This window comes from Procambarus clarkii, chromosome 25 (assembly GCF_040958095.1).
Source record: "Procambarus clarkii isolate CNS0578487 chromosome 25, FALCON_Pclarkii_2.0, whole genome shotgun sequence".
Classification (NCBI taxonomy): domain Eukaryota; kingdom Metazoa; phylum Arthropoda; class Malacostraca; order Decapoda; family Cambaridae; genus Procambarus; species Procambarus clarkii.
Window position 1 is genome coordinate 1,130,854 of NC_091174.1, and position 24,127 is coordinate 1,154,980.

At 39.7% G+C, this 24,127-nt stretch overlaps 1 protein-coding gene across 8 annotated transcripts in view; it reads left to right on the forward strand.

The window, feature by feature from the left end:
- The window catches only part of ATP8B (ATPase phospholipid transporting 8B), a 405,277-nt gene that overhangs the window by 210,423 nt on the left and 170,727 nt on the right, over nt 1-24,127 (forward strand). For all 8 annotated transcript variants that reach the window (XM_069331137.1, XM_069331131.1, XM_069331133.1 and 5 more), the window contains 5 exons: nt 4,122-4,277; nt 5,496-5,670; nt 5,781-5,850; nt 14,758-14,899; nt 19,034-19,196. In XM_069331137.1, the coding sequence (XP_069187238.1) occupies nt 4,122-4,277; nt 5,496-5,670; nt 5,781-5,850; nt 14,758-14,899; nt 19,034-19,196 (706 nt within the window). The remainder of the gene's footprint in view (nt 1-4,121; nt 4,278-5,495; nt 5,671-5,780; nt 5,851-14,757; nt 14,900-19,033; nt 19,197-24,127) is intronic.

The window sequence follows — 24,127 nt, forward strand, 5'->3', positions numbered from 1 at the left end:
GCATGTCAATCATTGTGTGTGTGTTTGGGGGGGGGGGGGAGGCAGTTAGTAGTTAGTAACAGTTGATTGATTGTTTGATTGACAGTTGAGAGGCGGGCCGAAAGAGCAGAGCTCAACCCCTGCAAGCACAACTAGGTGAATACAACTAGGCAAATACACATTTAAACTAACTAAACAAAACTGCCAAAGTTTCATAAGAACATTCATTTTCGCAAATAGAGTGGTAGACGGTTGGAACAGGTTAAGTGTGGTGGTGGTGGAGGCCAACACCGTCATTAATATCAAAATTTTATATGACAAGAGTGCTGGGAAGACTGGACACCATGAGCATAGTACTCATCTTGTAACTACAGGTAGTTACACGGGGTCCGTCTAATTACCACAAGCTACACAAAGCTTCAGAAAGCTTCCTGGCAATACGTTAGTAATGAATAAATATGATATGTTAGGTTAGGCTGACCTAACCTAAACTAACCTAACTTAACCAAACCAAACCTAACTAAACCTAACCTAACCTAACCGACGCTTGGATCGTCGACTTTATTTGGCGTCACCAGCTCTTTATTTTCGTCTAATTTCTTAATAAAAATATACTTTTTCAGAATAAAATTGTTTTCTTGTGTTGTACATTCAGCACCAACATTATAATGAGTAAATATATCATATTTATTCATTACTAACATAAGCTTTCTGAAGCTTTGTGAAGCTTGTGGTAATTAGACGGACCGGTTACAGGATGTTAATTTGGTAGTTAAGGCAAAGACAACTTAGGACGTTGTCCTGCCCTGCCCTGGTGACGCTCTATTACTCCCTCATCTATCCATCTCTCAACTATGGTATTTGTGCTTGGGGTTCTACTACCCAAAATCATTTGTGTCCTCTAATTACTCAACACAAAGCTGCTATTAGGACAATATCCAACTCTGGCACCAGACATCACTCGGTACCCCTACTCAAATCTCTGAATATGTTAGATATTAAGTCACTGCACATTCTCTCATGTGTATTATACATATATAAAATGCTGAACTGTAATGCCAATCCTGACCTCAAAAGCTTCATTGAAGGTTGTAACAGAACCCATGAGCACCACACCAGAAACAAATACAGTTTTGATATTCCAAGAGTACGACTTAATCAAACTAGAAATGCTCTACAAATCAAGGGACCCAGAATGTGGAATGACCTTCCCAATCATGTTAAAGACTGTACCTCTCTCAACCAGTTTAAGATAAAAACTAAGCACTACCTAATAAAGTCCCTGTAACCTACCTTACCCCTATATTGTCAACCCATGTCTGTTTTTTTTTAAACAACGCTGTTTGTCGACCTAATTGTATTTGTGCTGCTTTTTCTGCCATGTTCCCCCCATTTTTATTTTCGATTTTATTTGTTCTCAACACATTTTATACTTTAATCTCAATTAGTATTAAGTTTTAGTCTTTAATGTTTTTCCTGCCCAAAACGCTTTGCGTAATAGTGGCTTTAGGCATTGTATGTACTAGCTCTACCTATAAATCTATAAATTTTTGTAAAACCTCTTGTATGTATGTACTTTACCTGAATAAACATTTATTTATTTATTATTTATAGTTACACTTAGGTAATTATACATACGCAAATGAGATGTATGTCAAATTTTGTGAAATATATGATGAAGGCACACACACACATTCATACCAAAACACAGATGCAGGACCATAAAACAAGATTGGTTCAACAAAAATTTTGAGAGGATCAGAGAGGAAAAGACAAGAATATGGGTTCAATATAGGTAGAGGCCTAACCCACAAACATACCGGCACTACAAGTAAACAAGAAACAATTGCACTACACTTAGTGTAGTGTAATTGTAGTGAGGAGAGAGGCAGGGAGGAACTTTGAGAAAGATATTGCTGACAAATGTAAAACAGATCCAGGCCATTTCTATAAATTCGTTGAAAGCATGCTGCATGTAAAGGATAAAGTCCAGAGATTGAGAATGGGGAACAGGACTCTTGAGAATAAAAAAGAAACGTGTGAAACACTAAATAAACAGTTCCAAAGTATGGTTGTACAAAATGAGGATTTCAGAGAGCTGGACTCAATACCAATTCCAGAGCACACCATAGGATACATAGAGGGTCTCAAGACGAAGTGGAAAACTTACTCAAGGGACTAAGAAGAAATAAAGTATTTGGAGCTGATGGAGTTTCACCTTGGGTGGTGCAAGAATGTGCAACTGAGCTGAGCATTCCACTCCAGTTAATATTTCAGACATCATTGTACACAGGAATCTTAGCAGATAAATGGAAAAAGGCAAACATTGTTCCAATCTCTAAAAATGGTAGCTGAGAAGACCCTCTAAATTATCGTTAACATCATTAACCCATATCATTCATATTATCATTAACCCATATCATTCATATTATCATTAACCCATATCATTCATATTATCATTAACCCATATCATTAACAGGCATGGTAGTCAAAACACTACAAACAATAGTTAAAGCCAAATGGGTCAAACACCTTGAGAGTAATGACATAATAACGGGTGGACAGTTTGGTTTTCGAACAGGAAGATCCTTTGTAACAAATCTAATTAGTTTTATGATAGAGCCACAGAGATTCTTCAGGAAAGATGGTTGGGTTGACTGTCTATCTGAACCTAAAAAAGGCTTTTGACAGAGTCCCACCCAAGAGGTTGTTTTGGAAACTGAAACATGCTAGAGGGGTGACAGGACGACTTCTGACATAGATGAAACATTTTCTAACTGACAGACAGATGAAGGCAGTAATCAGAAACAATGTATCTGACTAGAGGAGTGTTACTAGCGAAGTACCACAGGTTTCAGTTCTTGCACCAGTAATGTTCATCGTCTACATAAACAATCTACCAGAAGGAATGTAGAATTATATGACCATGTTTGTGGATGATGCTAAAATACTGGGGAAGATAGGAGACACCCATATCATTACGGGTGTCATTATGGCATCCATTATGGGTGGGACGATTGTAATGCCCTTCAAATTAATCTAGATAAAGTAAGTGCTTGGAGTGACATGTGGCAGATGGAATTCATTGCGAATAAATGCAGTGTTATCGAATGTGGAATCGGAGAAAATAGACCACACACACAACTTATAAATTATGTAGAAAGGAGTTAAAAAACTCAAATAAAGAATGAGATCTAGGGGTGGTTTTGGATAGCACACTGTCACCAGAGGAACACACAAAGATTGTGAGTGGAGCGTAGTATCGATTAAGAACTTCAAATTTGCTTTTAATACATGGATGGTAAAATACTAAAACTGTTCATAACTTATGTGAGACCAAAATGGGAATGTGCAGCAGTTGTATGGTGCCCATATCTCAAGAAGCACATAAATAAACTAGAAAAGGTGCAAAGGCATGCTACAAAATGATATCTGGAACTGAAAAACAAGAGTTATGGGGAGAGGTTTGAGGCACTAAACATGCAAAAACTAGAAGCTAGAAGAAAAAGGGGTAACATGATCACTATGTATAAAATAGTAATTGGAATTGACAAAATGTTTTTGGAAAAATTCTTGAGGCCTATAACTTCAAGTACAAGTGGTCATTGATTTAAACTACCCGGTAGCTAAACAAAGCTGCCGAAGGAATATAAGAAAATTCACTCTTGCAAACAGAGTGGTAAATGGTTGGAACAAGTTAAGTGTGAAGGTGGTGGAGACCAAGACCGTCAGTAGTTTCAAAGTGTTGTACGACAAGAGTACTGGGAAGAGGGGACAACATGAGCATAGCTCTCATACTGTAATTACATTTGGGTAATTATACACACACAGTTGAAGAGAACACACACAGTTGAAGCATAACACTAGTTCACACTAGTTTTGTGCATCATTATATGCAAAGGCTCTGTAATAAAAAGGAAAATCATATACAGTATTGTATTTGTTATAGATCACCTAAAAATTTACTTATTTAATATGTAATAATAATTTTTTGACATCTTAATTTTTATACAGCATATATATACAGTATAGTATTTGTATTCAGTGTACTGTATACAGTATACAATGCTTGAGCAAATGAATAATAGTAATTTCCAGACTTTTCAGTGCTTCTTTTTTTAACTAATTGATGTAATTTTCAGAGAAACAAATCTTAAATGCAAGCAATGCCTGCCTGAGACAGAAGACCTTGGACAGGATACTAGTCTCATTGGAGCATTCCAAGGGGAGATTCGCTGTGAACCCCCGAACAATCAGCTCAATAAGTTCGATGGAACTTTACACTGGGAGGGCAACATGTAAGCCAATAGTGCTTTAACCTTGTAACCTTAACTTTCACCTTTGTGTTGCAGAGGAGAATGCAGTACTGTATGTAAGTGGTATCATGAACATCTTGCATAAATGGTATACTGTAATTTATAATTGCCATATAACGTGAAGAATTTTTCATTCGACTGTTGATTACAGTACTGTATTAAATGTTATAAATTAAATATTTTGTCTATACTGAGTACTCCATTTTATACAATAATTGTTTTGTAAGATGTTCATGGTACAACATACAACGTACTGTTGTATTATCATAAATAGGAGATGGTTAATATTAAATTAAATTCTGTTACAGTATTAGTAAGTATTATTATGTTATCATCATCAACATCAGTTAGATGGCAAATTAATGTTTAGTGTACTTTACCTGAATTTATTAAAGGACCACAAATTTTAGTGGACTTGAGAACAGGAAGGTGATAGTTTGTCTTGTCAAAGGTCATCTTGAGGTTATCTTGAGATGATTTCGGGGCTTAGCGTCCCCGCCGCCCGGTCCTCAACCAGGCCTCCTTTTTGTTACACATCCCCAGGAAGCAGCCTGTAGCAGCTGACTAACTCCCAGGTACCTATTTACTGCTAGGTGAACAGTGCATCAGGGTGAAAGAAACATTTTGCCCATTTGTCTCTGCCTCCACTGGGGATCGAACCCGGAACCTCAGGACTATGAATCCAAAGCGCTGTCCATTCGGCTGTCAGGTGCCCACATTACTGCTGAAGATATTTTCCAGATGAATTTTGAACCTGAATACCATCTTGGCATTTTCATTTACCATATTCACGATCCGGGATCCCAGGTTTGATTCCTGGATGGGACAGAAATGGTTGTGCACATTTCCTCTCAACTGATGCATCTGTTTACCTAGCAATAAATAAGTATCTGAGAGTTAAGCAAATATTTTGAGGCTGGTTCCTGGGGAAAGTTCAATAGTTCAGTATTGGGGGGGGGGTCCTCGATATAAGTCTCAGGTATACTGCATATATACACAAGTTCTTGTCCCCAATAAAGCAAATTAAGTGCTTTGGTTTTCTTCTCTGCCATTCGGCTTGCATCTATCATAACTTCATAATGGTCAGAGATGGCTCAGAATGTCATCATTTCCATTTCTAATTTGTAAGTTTTGTGCTTTTATTTTACCATATATGGATATAATAAATATTTTGTAATAAGGCTTCCTTTGGTTTTTCAGGCACTCGCTAGATAATGACAAAATCCTCCTCAGAGGGTGCATACTGCGGAACACACACTGGTGCTATGGAGTGGTTATATTTGCTGGCAAAGACACTAAACTTATGATGAACTCTGGGAAAACAAAGTTCAAACGCACAAGTATTGATAGATTGTTAAATTTCATTATTTTAGGGGTGAGTTGATCAGTTTTGCAATGTCTTAATGATTGTTTTCTAAACTGTATAAATTTCCAAATTATTTTTCTATAGTTTGTATTAACCTCTTGTGTATTTTTACCTTTCAGATTGTATTTTTTCTTCTCTCCATGTGCCTGTTTTGCACAGTGGCTTGTGGTATTTGGGAAACTCTCACAGGTAAATTTGTCAGTTTATCAATTTATATAAATAATAAATATGAAATACAATGTACCATACTACTGTACTATTTTTAATCATATTTCTATTTACATCTTCACTTCATAGTTATATAATGCAAAAAGCACCATTTGGGTAGTAATGATGTCGTTATCACTCGGTCCTTAGTTAGGTATAGAGAGAGAGAATCCTATGAAAGAAATAAATGAGTGAAAAAGTCTTCAATGGTACAAATTGTTTAGTAAACAGTATAGTAAATGGGTAACTGTAAATATGAGGTACCGTGAATGAATTTTAGGATAAAAGTTAATTCTAGGTATACATAATTTCATGGTAAACATTTCCAATGTAAATGTTTATCAAGGTAAACATATATCAAGGTAAGCATATATAAGGAAAACAAATTTGATGCAACATTAATTCCAAGGTAAAAAAAAAATTGGTGAATAATGTCAGAGATAGGTAAATAGGGGTAAGGTCTGTCATGGGGTAAATGAGTACCCATACAATTTTTACCCAACATTTACTTTCCTAATTGTTAATTTTGCCCACAATTCATTAACTTATCCTAAGCATTTATGCTAAACCCTGCAGTTTACAAGGAATGAAAAGATGCAGCGTTTAGCATATATGCTTAGGATAAGTTAATGAATTGTGGGCAAAATTAACAATTAGGAAAGTAAATGTTGGGTAAAAATAAATTAATGAGGAGGAGGAGTACAACAGTAAGGAAGTGGGAGGCAAAACCCAGTTAATTGGGAAGAATGCCCGCTGAAGGGGACCCAATATAAGGTTAACTTAAAACAGAAAGTAAAGTTGATGAGGAAGGTAACAAAATTTGAGTAAAACCTAATTTCAGCATCTTGCAAGAGGGTGTGTGATGTGGATCCCGCAGAACATAAGAACATAAGAACAAAGGTAACTGCAGAAGGCCTATTGGCCCATACGAGGCAGCTCCTATTCTATAACCACCCAATCCCACTCATATACTTGTCCAACCCGCGCTTGAAACAATCGAGGGACCCCACCTCCACCACGTTACGCGGCAATTGGTTCCACAAATTGGTTCTCACCTGGAGTCAGTCAGGTGAAGTCATGGAGTCAGTCAGGTGAAGTCACAGTGAGAGGTTGTGTTAACCGGAGCTCCTGAGTGTTGTTATATTATCATTGCAATATGGAAGTTGTAGTTAAGGACCTGGTGACTCTAGTGGGAGCCCTGAGGACAGAGTTGGACTTTCTGCGGGAGGAGGTGCGTCAGCTGAAAGAACAACGAGAAGTAACGAAGGAGGAGACCAGTAGTAAAGGGACCTCGTCTTGGAGAGTTGTGAAAGACAGGGGCCTTAAGAAGACTTTGATAAAGCCGCCTTCAAACGCCATAGCAACTTCTAATTCATTTGACGTTTTGGAGGACGAGTGCTGTGGAGAGACTGTGGATCGCGCAAAAGGGAAAGCAACGAAGAGAAAGGAAGCGCAGGCCCCTCAGAAAGTAAAGGAAGTACCTAAGCAAACATTAGTTGTGGGAGATTCCCAGATAAGGTATTTGGATAGAACGTTTTGTGCTAGAGATAGGGGGAACAGGTTAAGGGTTTGCTATCCCGGAGCTGGCATTGGTGATATTATAAACAACATGAATGATATTATGGCTGGTAATGGGAACAATCCCATTATTTGCATTAGCGTGGGAGGAAATGATGTTGGTCGAGTTAGGAGTGAGGAACTGATTCAGAGGTATAAAACAGCCATAGAGTTAGGAGCAAGGGAGGAATCCCGATCATATGTGGCATTCTTCCAAGAAAGGGAGTGGGAAATGAATGGATATCGAGGGCACTTGGTGTCAATTGCCGGCTGGAAAGATATTGCAAATCAAATGCAATATCTTTCATAGACAACTGGGAACACTTCTATGGAAGAAATGAAATGTATGCTCGTGATGGGGTGCATCTATCGAGAGCTGGGGTTGTTGCTGTTGCGAACTCGTTAGAAGAAGTGGTTAGAGGTGTTTGTTTGGGTTTAAACTGTTAGTAGATAGAGGTATGGGAATTGATTTGGAGGAAGGAGGTAATAAAAGTATGTGTTTGTGGGAGAAAGGAATTGGCAAAACGATCAGGGAAAGAGAAGGTCCGCAAAATAACAATTCACTTAGGGTATATTACACTAACAGTAGAAGTCTAAGAAATAAAATTAACGAATTAAATGCTCTTGTCTGCACAGAAAAAATAGATATTATTGCACTTACCGAAACGTGGATGAATGTAGAAAATAGAGAACTATTAGCTGAATATCAAATATATGGATTTAAACTATTTCACACAGATAGATATATTAGACGAGGAGGTGGAGTAGCCATATATGTTAGGGACAATTTGAAATGTAGTCTCAAAGAGGGAATCAAAACAGAGCCACACACAGAAACTATTTGGATAGAATTAAACGAAAAAGCTAATAATATTATAATAGGCGTAATATATAGGCCACCAAATTTAGACAGAATGGAAGCAAAGCATCTATGGGATGAAATATCTAGAGCATCTAGATCTAACAGTATTTATGTCATGGGTGACTTTAATTTTAGCGGAATAAACTGGTTGAACAAAACAGGGAATAGTGAAGCAGAAGATTTTCTAGAATTAATTGACGATTGCTTTCTTACGCAACACATTAAGGAACCAACACGGGAAAATAATATTTTAGATTTAGTGTTAACTAACAGGGAAACGCAAATTAATGACATCGAAATAGGGAGTGAGCTAGGGAGCAGTGATCACAAAGAAATCAGATTTAGCATAGAATGGAATAGACCAGTAGGAGAAAATTCTGTTAAAGTGCCAGATTTTCGAAAAGCTGATTTTAATAGCCTAAGAAATTTTTTGGGTCAAATTGATTGGAAACTCTTGGGTATGGGGTGTGGGCCGGTCTTGGAGCGAGACATGAACCCAGCGATAGGTGACTTAAATGGGGATTTCGATGTGGATTCAATATATAACTTATTTAAGAATATTCTAAACAAAGCACAGGAACGTAGTATACCATACAAATTGAATAGATCGAATACTAATGACCCAAAGTGGATAACAAAGAATTTGAAGAACCTTATAGGTAAAAAGAGAGCTTGGTACAAAAGGATTAAAAATGGGGAGGTCACTTTAGAACAGGAATTCGTACAACTGGTTAGAAATGTTAAAAAAGAGATAAGGAAAGCAAAAAGAAACTATGAAGTTCGCATAGCAGGGCAAGCAAAGACAAATCCTAAAGGGTTTTTTCAGTTATATCGTACCAAGACTAGGGAAAGGATAGGTCCATTAAAAACTGAGACAGGTCAAATAACAGATAGTGATGAAGAGATGAGTAGTATTTTTAATAAATATTTTGTATCTGTATTTACTAAAGAGGAACTTAACAATATGCCTTCAGCCGAACAAGTCTATGTGGGTGGGGACGAGGACAGGTTGACGAGTTTAGCAGTTACCAGGGAGGATGTTCTTAAACAAATAGTAAAACTCAAACCAAACAAATCCCCAGGGCCGGATGAAGTGTTTGCCAGGGTGCTTAAAGAATGCAAAGAGGAGCTTTGTGACCCACTGTCAACCATATTTAATAAATCAATAGAGTCAGGCAGAGTGCCAGAGTTTTGGAAAGTTGCTAATGTGATACCAGTTTTTAAGAAAGGAGATAGATCACTTGCGTCTAACTATCGACCAATTAGCCTAACGTCTATTGTGGGAAAGTTACTCGAATCTATAATAGCAAATAAAATTCGTCTTCATCTTGAAAAACATAAATTAATAATTGAGTCGCAACATGGTTTTATAAATGGCCGTTCATGTTTAACAAATTTGTTATCTTTTTATTCTAGCATTGTTGAGGCAGTTGATAGTGGTAAGGATTGCGATGTTGTATACCTTGACTTTAGCAAAGCTTTTGATACAGTGCCACATGAAAGACTGATTAAAAAGATAGAGTCTCATGGTATTGGGGGTGCTATATTAAGCTGGATTAGGGCATGGCTATACCAAAGGAAACAGAGAGTTAGTATAAATGGAATCAAGTCAGAGTGGGAAAATGTTGTAAGTGGAGTGCCTCAAGGCTCTGTCCTGGGACCTCTGTTGTTTATAATATATATAAATGATTTAGATTCAGGTTTGAGTAGCAACATTTGCAAATTTGCCGATGATACGAAAATCGGTAGGGAAATTAATTCGGAGGAGGACTCACTATCACTTCAAGTTGATCTAGATAGGGTTTTGAAATGGTCAAAGGATTGGCAGATGCAGTTTAATGCTGATAAATGTAAAGTTCTGAGGTTAGGTAATGATGATAGAGTTACAAGATACGAGCTAGATGGTGTTGTGATTGCGAAGTCGGATTGCGAAAGGGATCTGGGAGTTATGATTAGTAAGAATTTAAAACAAAAGGATCAATGCATAAATGTTCGTAATAAGGCAAATCGGACACTTGGATTTATTAATCGCAGCGTTAGTAACAAGACACCTGGTGTGGTTCTCAAGCTATATCTTGCTCTAGTTAGGCCCCATTTAGATTATGCAGTTCAGTTTTGGTCGCCATATTATAGAATGGATATAAATTCACTTGAACGTGTCCAGCGTAGGATGACTAAGTTAATTCCCCAAATTAGAAATCTTTCATATGAAGAAAGATTAACAAAGCTTAAGTTGCATTCACTGGAAAGGCGAAGAGTTAGGGGTGACATGATAGAGGTTTACAAGTGGATGAATGGACATAACCGGGGGGATATTAGTAGGGTATTAAAAGTATCAACACAGGACAGAACACGAAACAATGGGTATAAATTGGATAAGTTTAGATTTAGGAAAGACTTGGGTAAATACTGGTTCAGTAACAGGGTTGTTGATTTGTGGAACCAATTGCCGCGTAACATTGTGGAGGTGGGGTCCCTCGATTGTTTCAAGCACGGGTTGGACAAGTATATGAGTGGGATTGGGTGGTTATAGAATAGGAGCTGCCTCGTATGGGCCAATAGGCCTTCTGCAGTTACCTTTGTTCTTATGTTCTTATGTAAATCTACAACCCTGTTACTGAACCAGTATTTACCCAAGTCTTTCCTAAATCTAAACTTATCCAATTTATACCCATTGTTTCGTGTTCTGTCCTGTGTTGATACTTTTAATACCCTATTAATATCCCCCTTGTTATGTCCATTCACCCACTTGTAAACCTCTATCATGTCGCCCCTAACTCTTCGCCTTTCCAGTGAATGCAACTTAAGCTTTGTTAATCTTTCTTCATATGAAAGATTTCTAATTTGGGGAATTAACTTAGTCATCCTACGCTGGACACGTTCAAGTGAATTTATATCCATTCTATAATATGGCGACCAAAACTGAACTGCATAATCTAAATGGGGCCTAACTAGAGCAAGATATAGCTTGAGAACCACACCAGGTGTCTTGTTACTAACGCTGCGATTAATAAATCCAAGTGTCCGATTTGCCTTATTACGAACATTTATGCATTGATCCTTTTGTTTTAAATTCTTACTAATCATAACTCCCAGATCCCTTTCGCAATCCGACTTCGCAATCACAACACCATCTAGCTCGTATCTTGTAACTCTATCATCATTACCTAACCTCAGAACTTTACATTTATCAGCATTAAACTGCATCTGCCAATCCTTTGACCATTTCAAAACCCTATCTAGATCAACTTGAAGTGATAGTGAGTCCTCCTCCGAATTAATTTCCCTACCGATTTTCGTATCATCGGCAAATTTGCAAATGTTGCTACTCAAACCTGAATCTAAATCATTTATATATATTATAAACAACAGAGGTCCCAGGACAGAGCCTTGAGGCACTCCACTTACAACATTTTCCCACTCTGACTTGATTCCATTTATACTAACTCTCTGTTTCCTTTGGTATAGCCATGCCCTAATCCAGCTTAATATAGCACCCCCAATACCATGAGACTCTATCTTTTTAATCAGTCTTTCATGTGGCACTGTATCAAAAGCTTTGCTAAAGTCAAGGTATACAACATCGCAATCCTTACCATTATCAACTGCCTCAACAATGCTAGAATAAAAAGATAACAAATTTGTTAAACATGAACGGCCATTTATAAAACCATGTTGCGACTTAATTATTAATTTATGTTTTTCAAGATGAAGACGAATTTTATTTGCTATTATGGATTCGAGTAACTTTCCCACAATAGACGTTAGGCTAATTGGTCGATAGTTAGACGCAAGTGATCTATCTCCTTTCTTAAAAACTGGTATCACATTAGCAACTTTCCAAAACTCTGGCACTCTGCCTGACTCTATTGATTTATTAAATATGGTTGACAGTGGGTCACAAAGCTCCTCTTTGCATTCTTTAAGCACCCTGGCAAACACTTCATCCGGCCCTGGGGATTTGTTTGGTTTGAGTTTTACTATTTGTTTAAGAACATCCTCCCTGGTAACTGCTAAACTCGTCAACCTGTCCTCGTCCCCACCCACATAGACTTGTTCGGCTGAAGGCATATTGTTAAGTTCCTCTTTAGTAAATACAGATACAAAATATTTATTAAAAATACTACTCATCTCTTCATCACTATCTGTTATTTGACCTGTCTCAGTTTTTAATGGACCTATCCTTTCCCTAGTCTTAGTACGATATAACTGAAAAAACCCTTTAGGATTTGTCTTTGCTTGCCCTGCTATGCGAACTTCATAGTTTCTTTTTGCTTTCCTTATCTCTTTTTTAACATTTCTAACCAGTTGTACGAATTCCTGTTCTAAAGTGACCTCCCCATTTTTAATCCTTTTGTACCAAGCTCTCTTTTTACCTATAAGGTTCTTCAAATTCTTTGTTATCCACTTTGGGTCATTAGTATTCGATCTATTCAATTTGTATGGTATACTACGTTCCTGTGCTTTGTTTAGAATATTCTTAAATAAGTTATATATTGAATCCACATCGAAATCCCCATTTAAGTCACCTATCGCTGGGTTCATGTCTCGCTCCAAGACCGGTCCACACCCCATACCCAAGACTTTCCAATCAATTTGACCCAAAAAATTTCTTAGGCTATTAAAATCAGCTTTTCGAAAATCTGGCACTTTAACAGAATTTTCTCCTACTGGTCTATTCCATTCTATGCTAAATCTGATTTCTTTGTGATCACTGCTCCCTAGCTCACTCCCTATTTCGATGTCATTAATTTGCGTTTCCCTGTTAGTTAACACTAAATCTAAAATATTATTTTCCCGTGTTGGTTCCTTAATGTGTTGCGTAAGAAAGCAATCGTCAATTAATTCTAGAAAATCTTCTGCTTCACTATTCCCTGTTTTGTTCAACCAGTTTATTCCGCTAAAATTAAAGTCACCCATGACATAAATACTGTTAGATCTAGATGCTCTAGATATTTCATCCCATAGATGCTTTGCTTCCATTCTGTCTAAATTTGGTGGCCTATATATTACTCCTATTATAATATTATTTGCTTTTTCGTTTAATTCTATCCAAATAGTTTCTGTGTGTGGCTCTGTTTTGATTCCCTCTTTGAGACTACATTTCAAATTGTCCCTAACATATATGGCTACTCCACCTCCTCGTCTAATATATCTATCTGAGTGAAATAGTTTAAATCCATATATTTGATATTCAGCTAATAGTTCTCTATTTTCTACATTCATCCACGTTTCGGTAAGTGCAATAATATCTATTTTTTCTGTGCAGACAAGAGCATTTAATTCGTTAATTTTATTTCTTAGACTTCTACTGTTAGTGTAATATACCCTAAGTGAATTGTTATTTTGCGGACCTTCTCTTTCCCTGATCGTTTTGCCAATTCCTTTCTCCCACAAACACGTACTTTTATTACCTCCTTCCTCCAAATCAATTCCCATACCTCTATCTACTAACAATTTAAACCCAAACAAACACCTCTAACCACTTCTTCCAACGAGTTCGCAACAGCAACAACCCCAGCTCTCGATAGATGCACCCCATCACGAGCATACATTTCATTTTTTCCATAGAAGTGTTCCCAGTTGTCTATGAAAGATATTGCATTTGATTTGCAATATCTTTCCAGCCGGCAATTGACACCAAGTGCCCTCGATATCCATTCATTTCCCACTCCCTTTCTTGGAAGAATGCCACATATGATCGGGATTCCTCCCTTGCTCCTAACTAATTCTATGGCTGTTTTATACCTCTGAATCAGTTCCTCACTCCTAACTCGACCAACATCATTTCCTCCCACGCTAATGCAAATAATGGGATTGTTCCCATTACCAGCCATAATATCATTCATGTTGTTTATAATATCACCAATGCCAGCTCCGGGATAGCAAACCCTTAACCTGTTCCCCCTATCTCTAGCACAAAACGCTCTATCCAGAAGCCTGCTCTTCGTGCAGCAAAAGCCGGGCAGAAGTGGAGAGGAATGCTAAACGAAGGGAGGGAGCGAGGAACGCAGATATGGGTTACCAGTGTGAGAGAGAGAGAGAGAGAGAGTGAGAGAGAGAGAGAGTGAGAGAGAAGCATAGCTTGGGGAAGATAGGTAGGAGGCCTGAAAGCTAAGGTTTATATTGGCCTGCACAACATGGGGCAGTAAAAAAAAAGGCTTTTGCACTCACTCCCAGAAAATGCTTTATTGTATCACACTTCATATATCAGGACCAATGCTTAATAAGTAGAATAATAGTTTAAGATAATGAAGAGTTCCAATTGGGCAATATTTTTGGATAGAGTGATAATTAGTGGATTGTAAGGGCTTTGCTTATATATAATAAGTATAAAGGATTTGAAGGTTGCATTAGAAATAAGACAACTTATCTAAGGTTGAATAAGAAGTAAATTTATTTTGCTTTAGTTTTAAACTGTTGCCAGTTTAGTTTTTATGTGAAAGTGATGATATTATTACATGTTACAGGTCAGTACTTCAGAGTGTACTTGCCTTGGGACTCGCTAATACCACCAGATCCTGCAGGTGGCGCTACTGTGATAGCCCTTCTGGTCTTCTTTTCATATGCTATAGTCCTGAACACCGTAGTGCCTATTTCTTTATATGTTAGGTAAGTATCATCCAGGATTAGAAATTAATTTTAATAATAATTATAGCGATAGTTCTGCAAGCTATTTAGTTACATGTCTTTGGTGCCTTTTCCAATTTATTAATGTGTTTCTTGAGATATGGGCACCATACAACTGCAGCATGTTCCAATTTTGGTCTCACAAAAGTTGTGAGCAATTTCTTCAATATTTTGCCATCCATGTACAGTATTTAAAAGTGGTTATACAATTGGAAAGTATGGTATAATTCACATTTCTCACACAATGTTCTTTATATGGTCCTCAAGTAATAGTTTTCTATTCACCACCCCCTAGATCTCTCTCCTTATCAGAATTATTTAAAGCTTTGTCACATAATTTGTAGGTTGTGTGTGTGTTTTCTATTTTCTCCTATTCCAGATTCCATAACATGACATTTTATTCACATTATTTCCTTTACCAAGTGCTACTCCACACACTTCATTTATCCAGGTCTTTTTAGGGAATGACAATCATCTGAGTTTCCCTATCTTCCCTAGCTGGTGCTAGAATTGAACCCTGTGGTGTTAAACTACCGTAGTAACATTTCTCCAGTCTGATACATTGCCTGTGATTATGGCCCTCATTTTTCTGTTATAAAAATTTTCATCCATGTCAGCAGTGTATCTGTCACCCCCTCCAGTATGGTGCAGTTTCCAGAAGAACCTCTTATGTGGAACGCTGTCGAAAGCCTTTTTTAGGTCCAGATGAATGCAGTCAACGCAACTCTCTCTTTCCTGTAAAATCTCTATGGCTCTAAACTAGAAACTAAGTAGATTTGTTATATATAGGATTTCCTGTTCAGAAAACATACAGAAACCATAAATCTGTCTGTGATATTACAGTATATTGTTTCTCTCTAGGTGTTCTACCCATTTGATTTTAATTATTTTTTCTAACATTTTGACTACAATGCTTGGTAACAATACAGGTCTATAATTAAGAGGGTGTTTCCTGCTACTATTTTTGTAGAGTGAAACTATGTTTGCCTTTTTCCATATGTCTGCCAAGACTCCTGTACACAAAGATGACTGAAAAATGAATTGAAGTGGATAGCTGATCTCAGATGCATTCTTTCTCAGAACCCAAGGTGAAACTCCATCTGGGCTCACTGCCTTGTTTCTACATAGCTTATTTTTTTATGATTTATGTAGAAACAAAATATTATCTACCTTGATCATTTTTTCCCACTTTGTTCAGACACACCTATGTACTCTCCAGTATTCTATGAAATATGTACAGTATTGTGTCTGGTTCTCTTAAGTCTTAATTTTCCAAACACCTTTTGAAGCCAGTCATTTAGTGTTTCACAAGTTTCCTGTTCATTCTTCTTGAATCTGTTCCCCATTTCAACCTTTGAATTTTGACATTTATCCTTTACCTGCAATTTGCTTTTAATGAATTAAAAGAATAGTTTTGGTTCTGTTTTACACTTATCCACAGTTTCAAAGATTCTCAGTTTCTTTCTGCCTCCCTTCTCACTGCCGTGTAGTTGTTTCTTGCTTGTTTGTACAGCAGGTATGTTTGAAGGTTAGGTCTCTTCCTATACTCAATAAGTTTTTTGTCTTTTGTTCTCTGGCCCTCTCACAGTTTATGTTAAACCAATCCTGCTTTGTAGTTCTACTTCTCTGTCTTGGTATGAATTGTGTTGTACCTTCATCATATACAGTAGAACCTCGAGTGACGACCGCCTCAAATGGCTACCAATTTGGGTAACGAATGCCCCGATCCCCAACAATTCGTCTCGTTAGGTGACCACTCATTTGAATAACGTCAACACCACATGGTGAGGTCGCGGGCTGCTTTTCTCACATTCTCGGATGGCTCCAACGATGCAGATAAATTATTTTTCATTGTTTAAAGATGCTATTGATGCTGGGATGTTGCAAAGCATTGACTTTTTTGTAGAAAAACGAAAGGAATTTTTTTTAAAGAAAAGAACAAATGTCAAAAAGGTTCGTTTGGTTTTCAGCAGGTAGGCTGCTCCATGTTTCTTAAATAAAAAAAAAAAAACGAAAAATAAAAAAAAAACAGCTCAAACAATTTGAAAAACTGACAAATGCCATAAAGGTTCGTTCAGTGTTTGTCAGGTTGGCTGCTTCAGTATTGAGAAATAAATTAAAAATACAAAACAAATGGAACACATTCGAAACACAAAGATTGTCATAATGGAGCAGCCTACCCAACAAACACTGAACGAACCTTTATGGAATTTGTCCGCTTTTCAAATTGTTTCAACTGGTTTTTATTTTTAGTTTTTTTTTATTTAAGAAACATGTAGCAGCCTACCTGCCGAACACCAAATGAACCTTTTGACATTTGTTCTGTTTTTCAAAAGTCTTCATTTTTTTTTGTTTTAATTTTTTTTTTTTTTTTTTAAGAAACATGGAGCAGCCTACCTGACAAACACGAACGAACCTTTTGCTATACAAAAAAAAATGAAAAAAAAAATTGAACAAATTTGAAGAAAGAAAAATGTCTAAAAGTTTATTCAGTGTATGTAAGGTAGGCTTCTCCATTATTTAAAACATCGAATATCATATTGATGTTTTTCGGTAGTAGAACGGATTATTTCTATTTACATTCTTTTCAATCGGGAGCTTCGTTTTGAATGATATCAGTTTCACCTGACAACCACGGCGCCGAAATGGATTAAAGTCGTTATTCGAGGTTCCACTGTATCTCAAAATTTGGCATACATCTCGGTTATTTTTTTTTTGCCTAACAATCAAATTCTTTCCAATCAAATTCTTTAAAGAACTTGCAAAGTTCCCCATATTTTCCTATCATGAAATCAAGTTTTCAGTTTTCATTTTCCCCATTCTCTTGTACTGTACTTTATAATGCATTGCATATTTTATTTTCAGCTTCTCCTTTGTCTGTGTGTTGCTTGCTGGTGGACTGTAGGCATTAATGATAATCAGTATATCATCCTGATTACAAAACTCCAGTACCATTATGTCAACTTCTTATTGATTGTCGATATTTGATTCTCTTACCTTCAGGTATTCTTTCTCCAGCACTGCAATTCTTCCTCTTTTTCTATTTTTTCTGTCACTTTTCCAAATGGAAAAGGAATACAGGAAGCTCTTCAGGAATACAACCTCCTTTAAAATATTATCCTAAAGTTTCATCTCCATTAGTGCAACAATATGTGGCATCTTAAGCTCTATTCTATTGTTTAGCTCCAGTATTTTTTATATCCCTCCCTGCTCCAGTAATTTTAACTATGCACTTTTTCTCCAAGTATCAGTTTTAAAAAATCAAAGTCCATTTAGTTTAGTCCAGTAAGTAAAATTTAGCAGTCTCCATGGTGCAGAGGTAAGACATTCGCCCAGTGCTTCGCAACCGCTTTGGCTTGGGTTCGTATCCTGGCCGTGGAAGATTGACTGGGATGGGTATGGGGCGCTTAATAAAGAAAAGAATCAATCCTACAGAGAGATCACTGGAAATCACTACCACCACCTTTGATTAAAAATTCTATGATCTTCACACACACAACTTGAAGGATGACACTGTAGCAGAAAGTTAGAAGGCACATCTACAATCCCAAATAACGATGACTATACTGTAATCATCAAGTGTCCTGCCTGAGCATTCTGATGAATGGGACACTGCCATTCTCTCCCAAAACCCATTCTATAATTTTACAAACCTGGTAATGTTTGACAGGATCCTCAGAGCAAGGCCACCAACATCCACCTTGTTAGATAATGCCATAACCATCAACTTTCATTGTCATAATACCCACGACCTCCAGCATCAATAGCCTATATTGCCACAATGCCAGAAACCTTCCACACCATAAAAATGATGGACTAACTAAACCAAAACTTCAGCAACATTAGCTGAAACATGAAAAAAAAACCGTAATGAATAGATGGCTTAACTTTACTTATGCCAACACCTTTATGGCTACTGCATTCCAAAATCTAAAATTTTCTTCCATCCATATATCTACCATCCACCTCGTAACAAACCCATGGGTCAAAATAGATAACAAATACATTACAGTATATGCATACATGACATTAATTCATTCTAATGTTGTATAGTGTTTAATACAGTTTTTAATTCAGAACATTTCTTCTATTAATATTAAATGTTTTTTTTTCCAGTGTGGAAGTGATTCGGTTATGCCAGAGTTTTCTCATCAACTGGGATGATGCTATGTATCATCCACCGAACAAAACACATGCCAAAGCCCGTACAACCACTCTCAATGAAGAGCTTGGGCAGATAGAGTATATATTCTCTGATAAAACTGGGACTCTCACACAGGTATTACACAGCAATTGTAGTTTCTAGATTTTTCTGTCTTATCCTCAATTTGTAATTATATTTTCTTCCTTTTCATTCAAAATACAGTTGGCCATGGGCTTTTCGAACCCCTCAGGACTGAGACTGAACGGATAACCTGTTGTATTCCAATAAGGGGTTCATAATTCTGAAAAGCTATGGGAAAAAATATTTACAATTTTGTTGCAGAAATATGACAGTGTTTTGTTTGTACTCACAAATATGAAAAGTTCTGATCTGGTTGTTAACTTGAAAAGTATAGTTGATGGAGCATAGTTATTTAGATAGAAATGGGGTTGGTGGATGATGATAGTGTTGGGTTGATAAGTGGAGAGTAATGGTGATGAGGTAACCTCAACAAACTGACTTTCACCATGTACTCTAATGTACCTTATGCCATGGCAGAGTTTAAAGCTTTTGAGCCATCCATTGGTGTATGAAGACTGCTCAAGTGGCGCTGTGTACGGTTACTATGCAAACTTGGTCTATCTTTATTATACGCTTTTATTCAGACTGCCTGCCCCACCAGTTATCCGAGCTTTTTTATCCAAACGAACCCAAATCGAATAACAGGCATTTTTGGAAAAAGGGGGTTTGGAAAATATGTGGCTGACTCTAGTTGGTCTTGTGTGAATGTAGCTAACCTAGATACAGTATTGAACAATATTTTGTTTACTTGTCATTATCATATTCCTTTAATATAATGCAGGAGTTCTCATAATAAATGTGAAGAAACACCATGTAAGGGTGAATCTTTATGGACATGTTGTTATCATGATAATTTTGTTCAAGTCATTTGAGTAGAACAATTATTGAGTAGAACATGACAAATGATAAGGAACATGTCTTAGTGAAAACTATTTATTTTTATTTATTTATTTTGTATTTGTTCAAGTATGTTAGTTCTGGTACTCTGTGGTGTTTAGTATGAAAGGTATAGTGAATAGTGTTTTATTCTAAATTTATTTAATCCTTTATTCCTATACTTTCTTAACATGGAATTGGAAGTAGGTGATGGAATGTAAGATGGAAGCACGTTGCGGAAAGTTTTTTTTCTGTGGAGAGTCCCTTCGGCTCCCCAGAGCTATACCGGGCTGATGTGTATATATTAGACCATGGCAAAAGTCAATTGATGGAGTTCTAAGCCTGCCAGGGACCACGAGCCAGAACCTGGCCAACCCTCAGAAAGGCACACGGAGCAATGGCCTATAGACACCCCCATGTGGTTGGAAGCAGTCTGTATTTGCCATCTACAAGGTCAGGCATCCAGAAAGGTAGGAATCCCAAAACAAACTACAGCAGTTAAAAATTGCAAACCAAAAGCCAAACTAACAAGCAGTATTCCCCAATCAGAAAACAAGCAAACAAGCATGATGTCACCAAAGCCGCCACATCGCTGTCTGCGCAACTCCCCCTATCCCGAGAGGGGATAGGGGGAGCCCCAGACCTCCTGTGCCAGCTACCCAACAGCAGTGCTGTGCCTTGTGGTGCTGTACTGTGGTGTGGGGGTGTGCGAGCCAATGTGTAATTCCAGAAGTACTGGGGTTGCATGCATCTAAGGTCACCTTTCCTAGGTGCCCTGTATTACTGCCCTTGTGGTTTAGGGTTATCTTCCATAAGCTGTTCGGGAACTACCTACCTTGAGGTTACCTTGAGGTGCTTTCGGGGCTTAGCGTTCCCGCGGCCCGGTCGTCGACCAGAACCTCCACAGAGTTCTTTTGCTGCTCGGTGATTGCCTGCCCCTGGGGTCAGCTGGGGTTGTTCCTGCCTCTGTTTGACCTTGTGTAGGAGGTAGTATCGTCACTGGCTGGGGCGCAAGGTACTGTGCAGCTGTCTGATATACGCATAGTGGCCGGTTCTGTTCCCTGGGGTCGTTGTGCTTTGGCGGGGTTTTTCCTTTTCTTTTGTTTTGTTTTGGATTGTGGGGGTCTGTCTGGTGTGGCTGTAGATCTACTTGAATGATTTTGGTGACAATCCTGGGGACCTCCGCTAGGTCCCCATGATTGCACACATCGAGGGTTTCAGCTTTTGATTTGTTTGCTTGGTAGCTTTGGGATAACCGGTTAGCAGTACCTTGCCTGGGCTTCCATTAGCAGTCAGCCTAAGGGCCCTGGAAACCCCTATTGGGGCTTATTAGTCCGAGGGAGGAGACCTCCGAGTCCCACCTCGCTTCGTGCACGTTTGAAGGTTGCTCTGTCCCCTTGTCTCTGGGTGACATTCACCATCTTTGCCTCCACCATGCTGCCTGTTGGGTTGATGACACCTTTGACCCAGAATCTTGCGAGTGGTGTTTCTTGCATGTACTACAGTTCACCCAGTCCGATAATACGGTTGATAGGGTGCAGGCAGCATCTGCGTTGCATGCACGGTTTAGGTTGCTGCAATGCTCTAAGTTACTTGCCTTACTTCCAGATCGGCAGCAGAGGCATTCGAGCTTGTTCCTCCTGCCGGTGCGTATGGGTCTGACCAGTTTGACCCCTTTCTTTGTGTTTTTCAGCTGCCCTGGTTTTTTATTATGAGGCCGGGGCTTTGGGGGAATGGCTCGGCTCCGAGTCCTCGGTGTGAGGTTCCTGGGGCGGGGGAAGAGGGATGACTTGGGAGCCTTAGGCCCTGTTGGACCAGGCCTGGGTTTTTGTACCTCTTGGAGTGGGGCTTGCTGCTTCACGGAATGGGGTTCTCTTTTCGCTCTCTCTGCGTACGATTTGGATTTGGCGTCTACCCCTCCCCGGATTCGGTTCCGTGTTCCCGTGGGTTCCTCAGACTGTCCTTCTGGAGGTTTTCGTCTTGCAGTGTCCCTTCTCATGTGGTGAGGACGGGTAGCCCTTGCTATTATGGATTATGATTGCCCTTGCTAGCCCTTGACCTTGCCAGACTGGATTATGATTTTGAGTATGGATTTTCGTGTTGGTACTGGGTTTGTTATGAGTTCCAGAGTCGTCTTGGTTGGCAGACTGCTCGCTCTTTTTGTTTGAGGCTTGGCACACATTCTGTCGGTCCCGTGCGCATGTGACGGGGGAAAAGGCTCAGACGGCATTGCAAGTTTTCCTGGAGGACGACTTTGAGCATCTCAATGCATACTGTTCGCCCCTTCCCTTCTGCAGGATGTTGGGGGTGATGGAGCTTCATGTGCAGGTTCCTTCCCTTTCAGATGCCTTGGTCGCAGAGGACCAAGCCTGCTGGCTTTGGCCCTGCATTCTTCTCCCTCCTCGAGCTGTCCTCGGATTGGCTTGAGATGGATTTGGAGGTGCTTGGGGCCGCCTCTGGGTCTGGTGCGTTGCCCTTGGTGGTGCATGTGTCATCTGCATTGTTGACCCTGTTCACGCCGCTCCTGCAGGATGCAGTTTCACATTTTTTTTGCTTTTCGACTCGTGTCGGCAGGCGGTGCTTGCTTCTTCCTTGGATTCCGCTTGGGCCCTGGCTCTTAGGTTGTCTTCGCCTTTTTGTCCGATGCTGTTTGCAGAGTCTGCGGTTGTGCGCTATCTGCAAGCGGCTTCTGCTAGTTGCTGTCCTCTGTCCGCCTTGTTGGTTCTTCCGGGGGCTTGTGAGGGGCCTTCTTGGAAGGGTCGTGCCAGGGCTCGGGGGTTCTTCCCGTTGTGGTGCCAGCCAGTGGTGCCAGCTTCGGGACAGGCGCTGCCTTCGGTTCCGTCTTTTCTGGTCGTTGCAGGGATCACCCTGTGCGCCGCTTAGGTTCTCCTAAGGTGCGTCGGCCCTTTGGTGGTTCGTCCCCTTGACGGGGCGATGGGGGCTGGGGAAGCTCGCTCTGTTCACTCGTGTCTGGTCCCATGTGTCTGGTCCCATTATTTGTGGGCTTTTTGGGTAATTTCGTGCGCCCTGCAGTGGCGTTGGATGGCTCCTCCTCCTTAGGGGGGTTCAGGGCTGGTGGGGCGGGCCTCTTCTCCGTCGTTGTCAAAGCTTCACAGAGTGGATTTGCTTGGGCGTGGTCGAAACGACCTCGTCTCTCAGGTGGGTTCCTGCCTGTTTCTAGTCCCAAAACGGGTCTGTGTGGGCCTCTGGTTCATTCTGGACTTGTCACATCTGAACTTGTGGGTTAATGTCCGTCCTTTCAGATGATTACTATGTTCCTGGTCCGTCTTCTGTTGGGGCCAGGCGCTTGGATGGTGTCCCTGGACCCGAGGATGCGTATTGGCACATCCAGGGTTCTAGGTTTGGCTCAGTTTTGTTATGGGGTGTATAGGTTGCCGGTTTTATTGCAGGGCGTTAAGGTTGCTGCTTTTGTTGCGGGGCATCAAGGTTGCCACTTTTGTTGCCTTCCATTCGGCTTGAATCTGGCACCTCACGTTTTCACACGCCTTACTCGGGTCGTGGTGGCCTGCCTGCATCTGTTAGGTGTTTGGGTTCTGGCCTGCCTCGACAACTGGCTAGTTTGGGCTCCCAGCCAGTCTGCATGTCTGCTTGCTAGGGATTTGGTTCTTTCCCAGCTCGCCAGGTTCAGTTTCCTGGAGACCTTTCAGATGTTCTATCTGGTTCCTTCGGGGACGTCACTTCCGCCTCATGCGACCGCTGGGTTTGACCTCCGGGGCCTTTGCGTCGGTTACTGCATTACCGGCTTCCTTTTGGGGCTTTCAAGGTTCTGTGCCTTGGCACCTACCCCAAGCTCTCGCTCGTTGTCTTCACTGCCGCGTCGTCTCCTGGCTGGGGCTTCGTGACCCATGCTCATCAGGCTGGCCAGGGACGGTGTGGTCGGTCCGTCGGGCTCATAGTGCGGTGCGGGTGTTCGCGGGGGTGTGGATGTCGCTCCGGAGGATTCAGGTCACTTGCGGATCGTTAAGCCGGTTTCTTTCGGACTGTTCCCCGGTGGTTCTTTGCTTGAACCATGGGGGGGGAGGGGGTTCTGTGAAGTCCTTAGTTTTTTGGGACTGGTCACTTCGGGTGACTTGTCTGCTAAGTTCTCG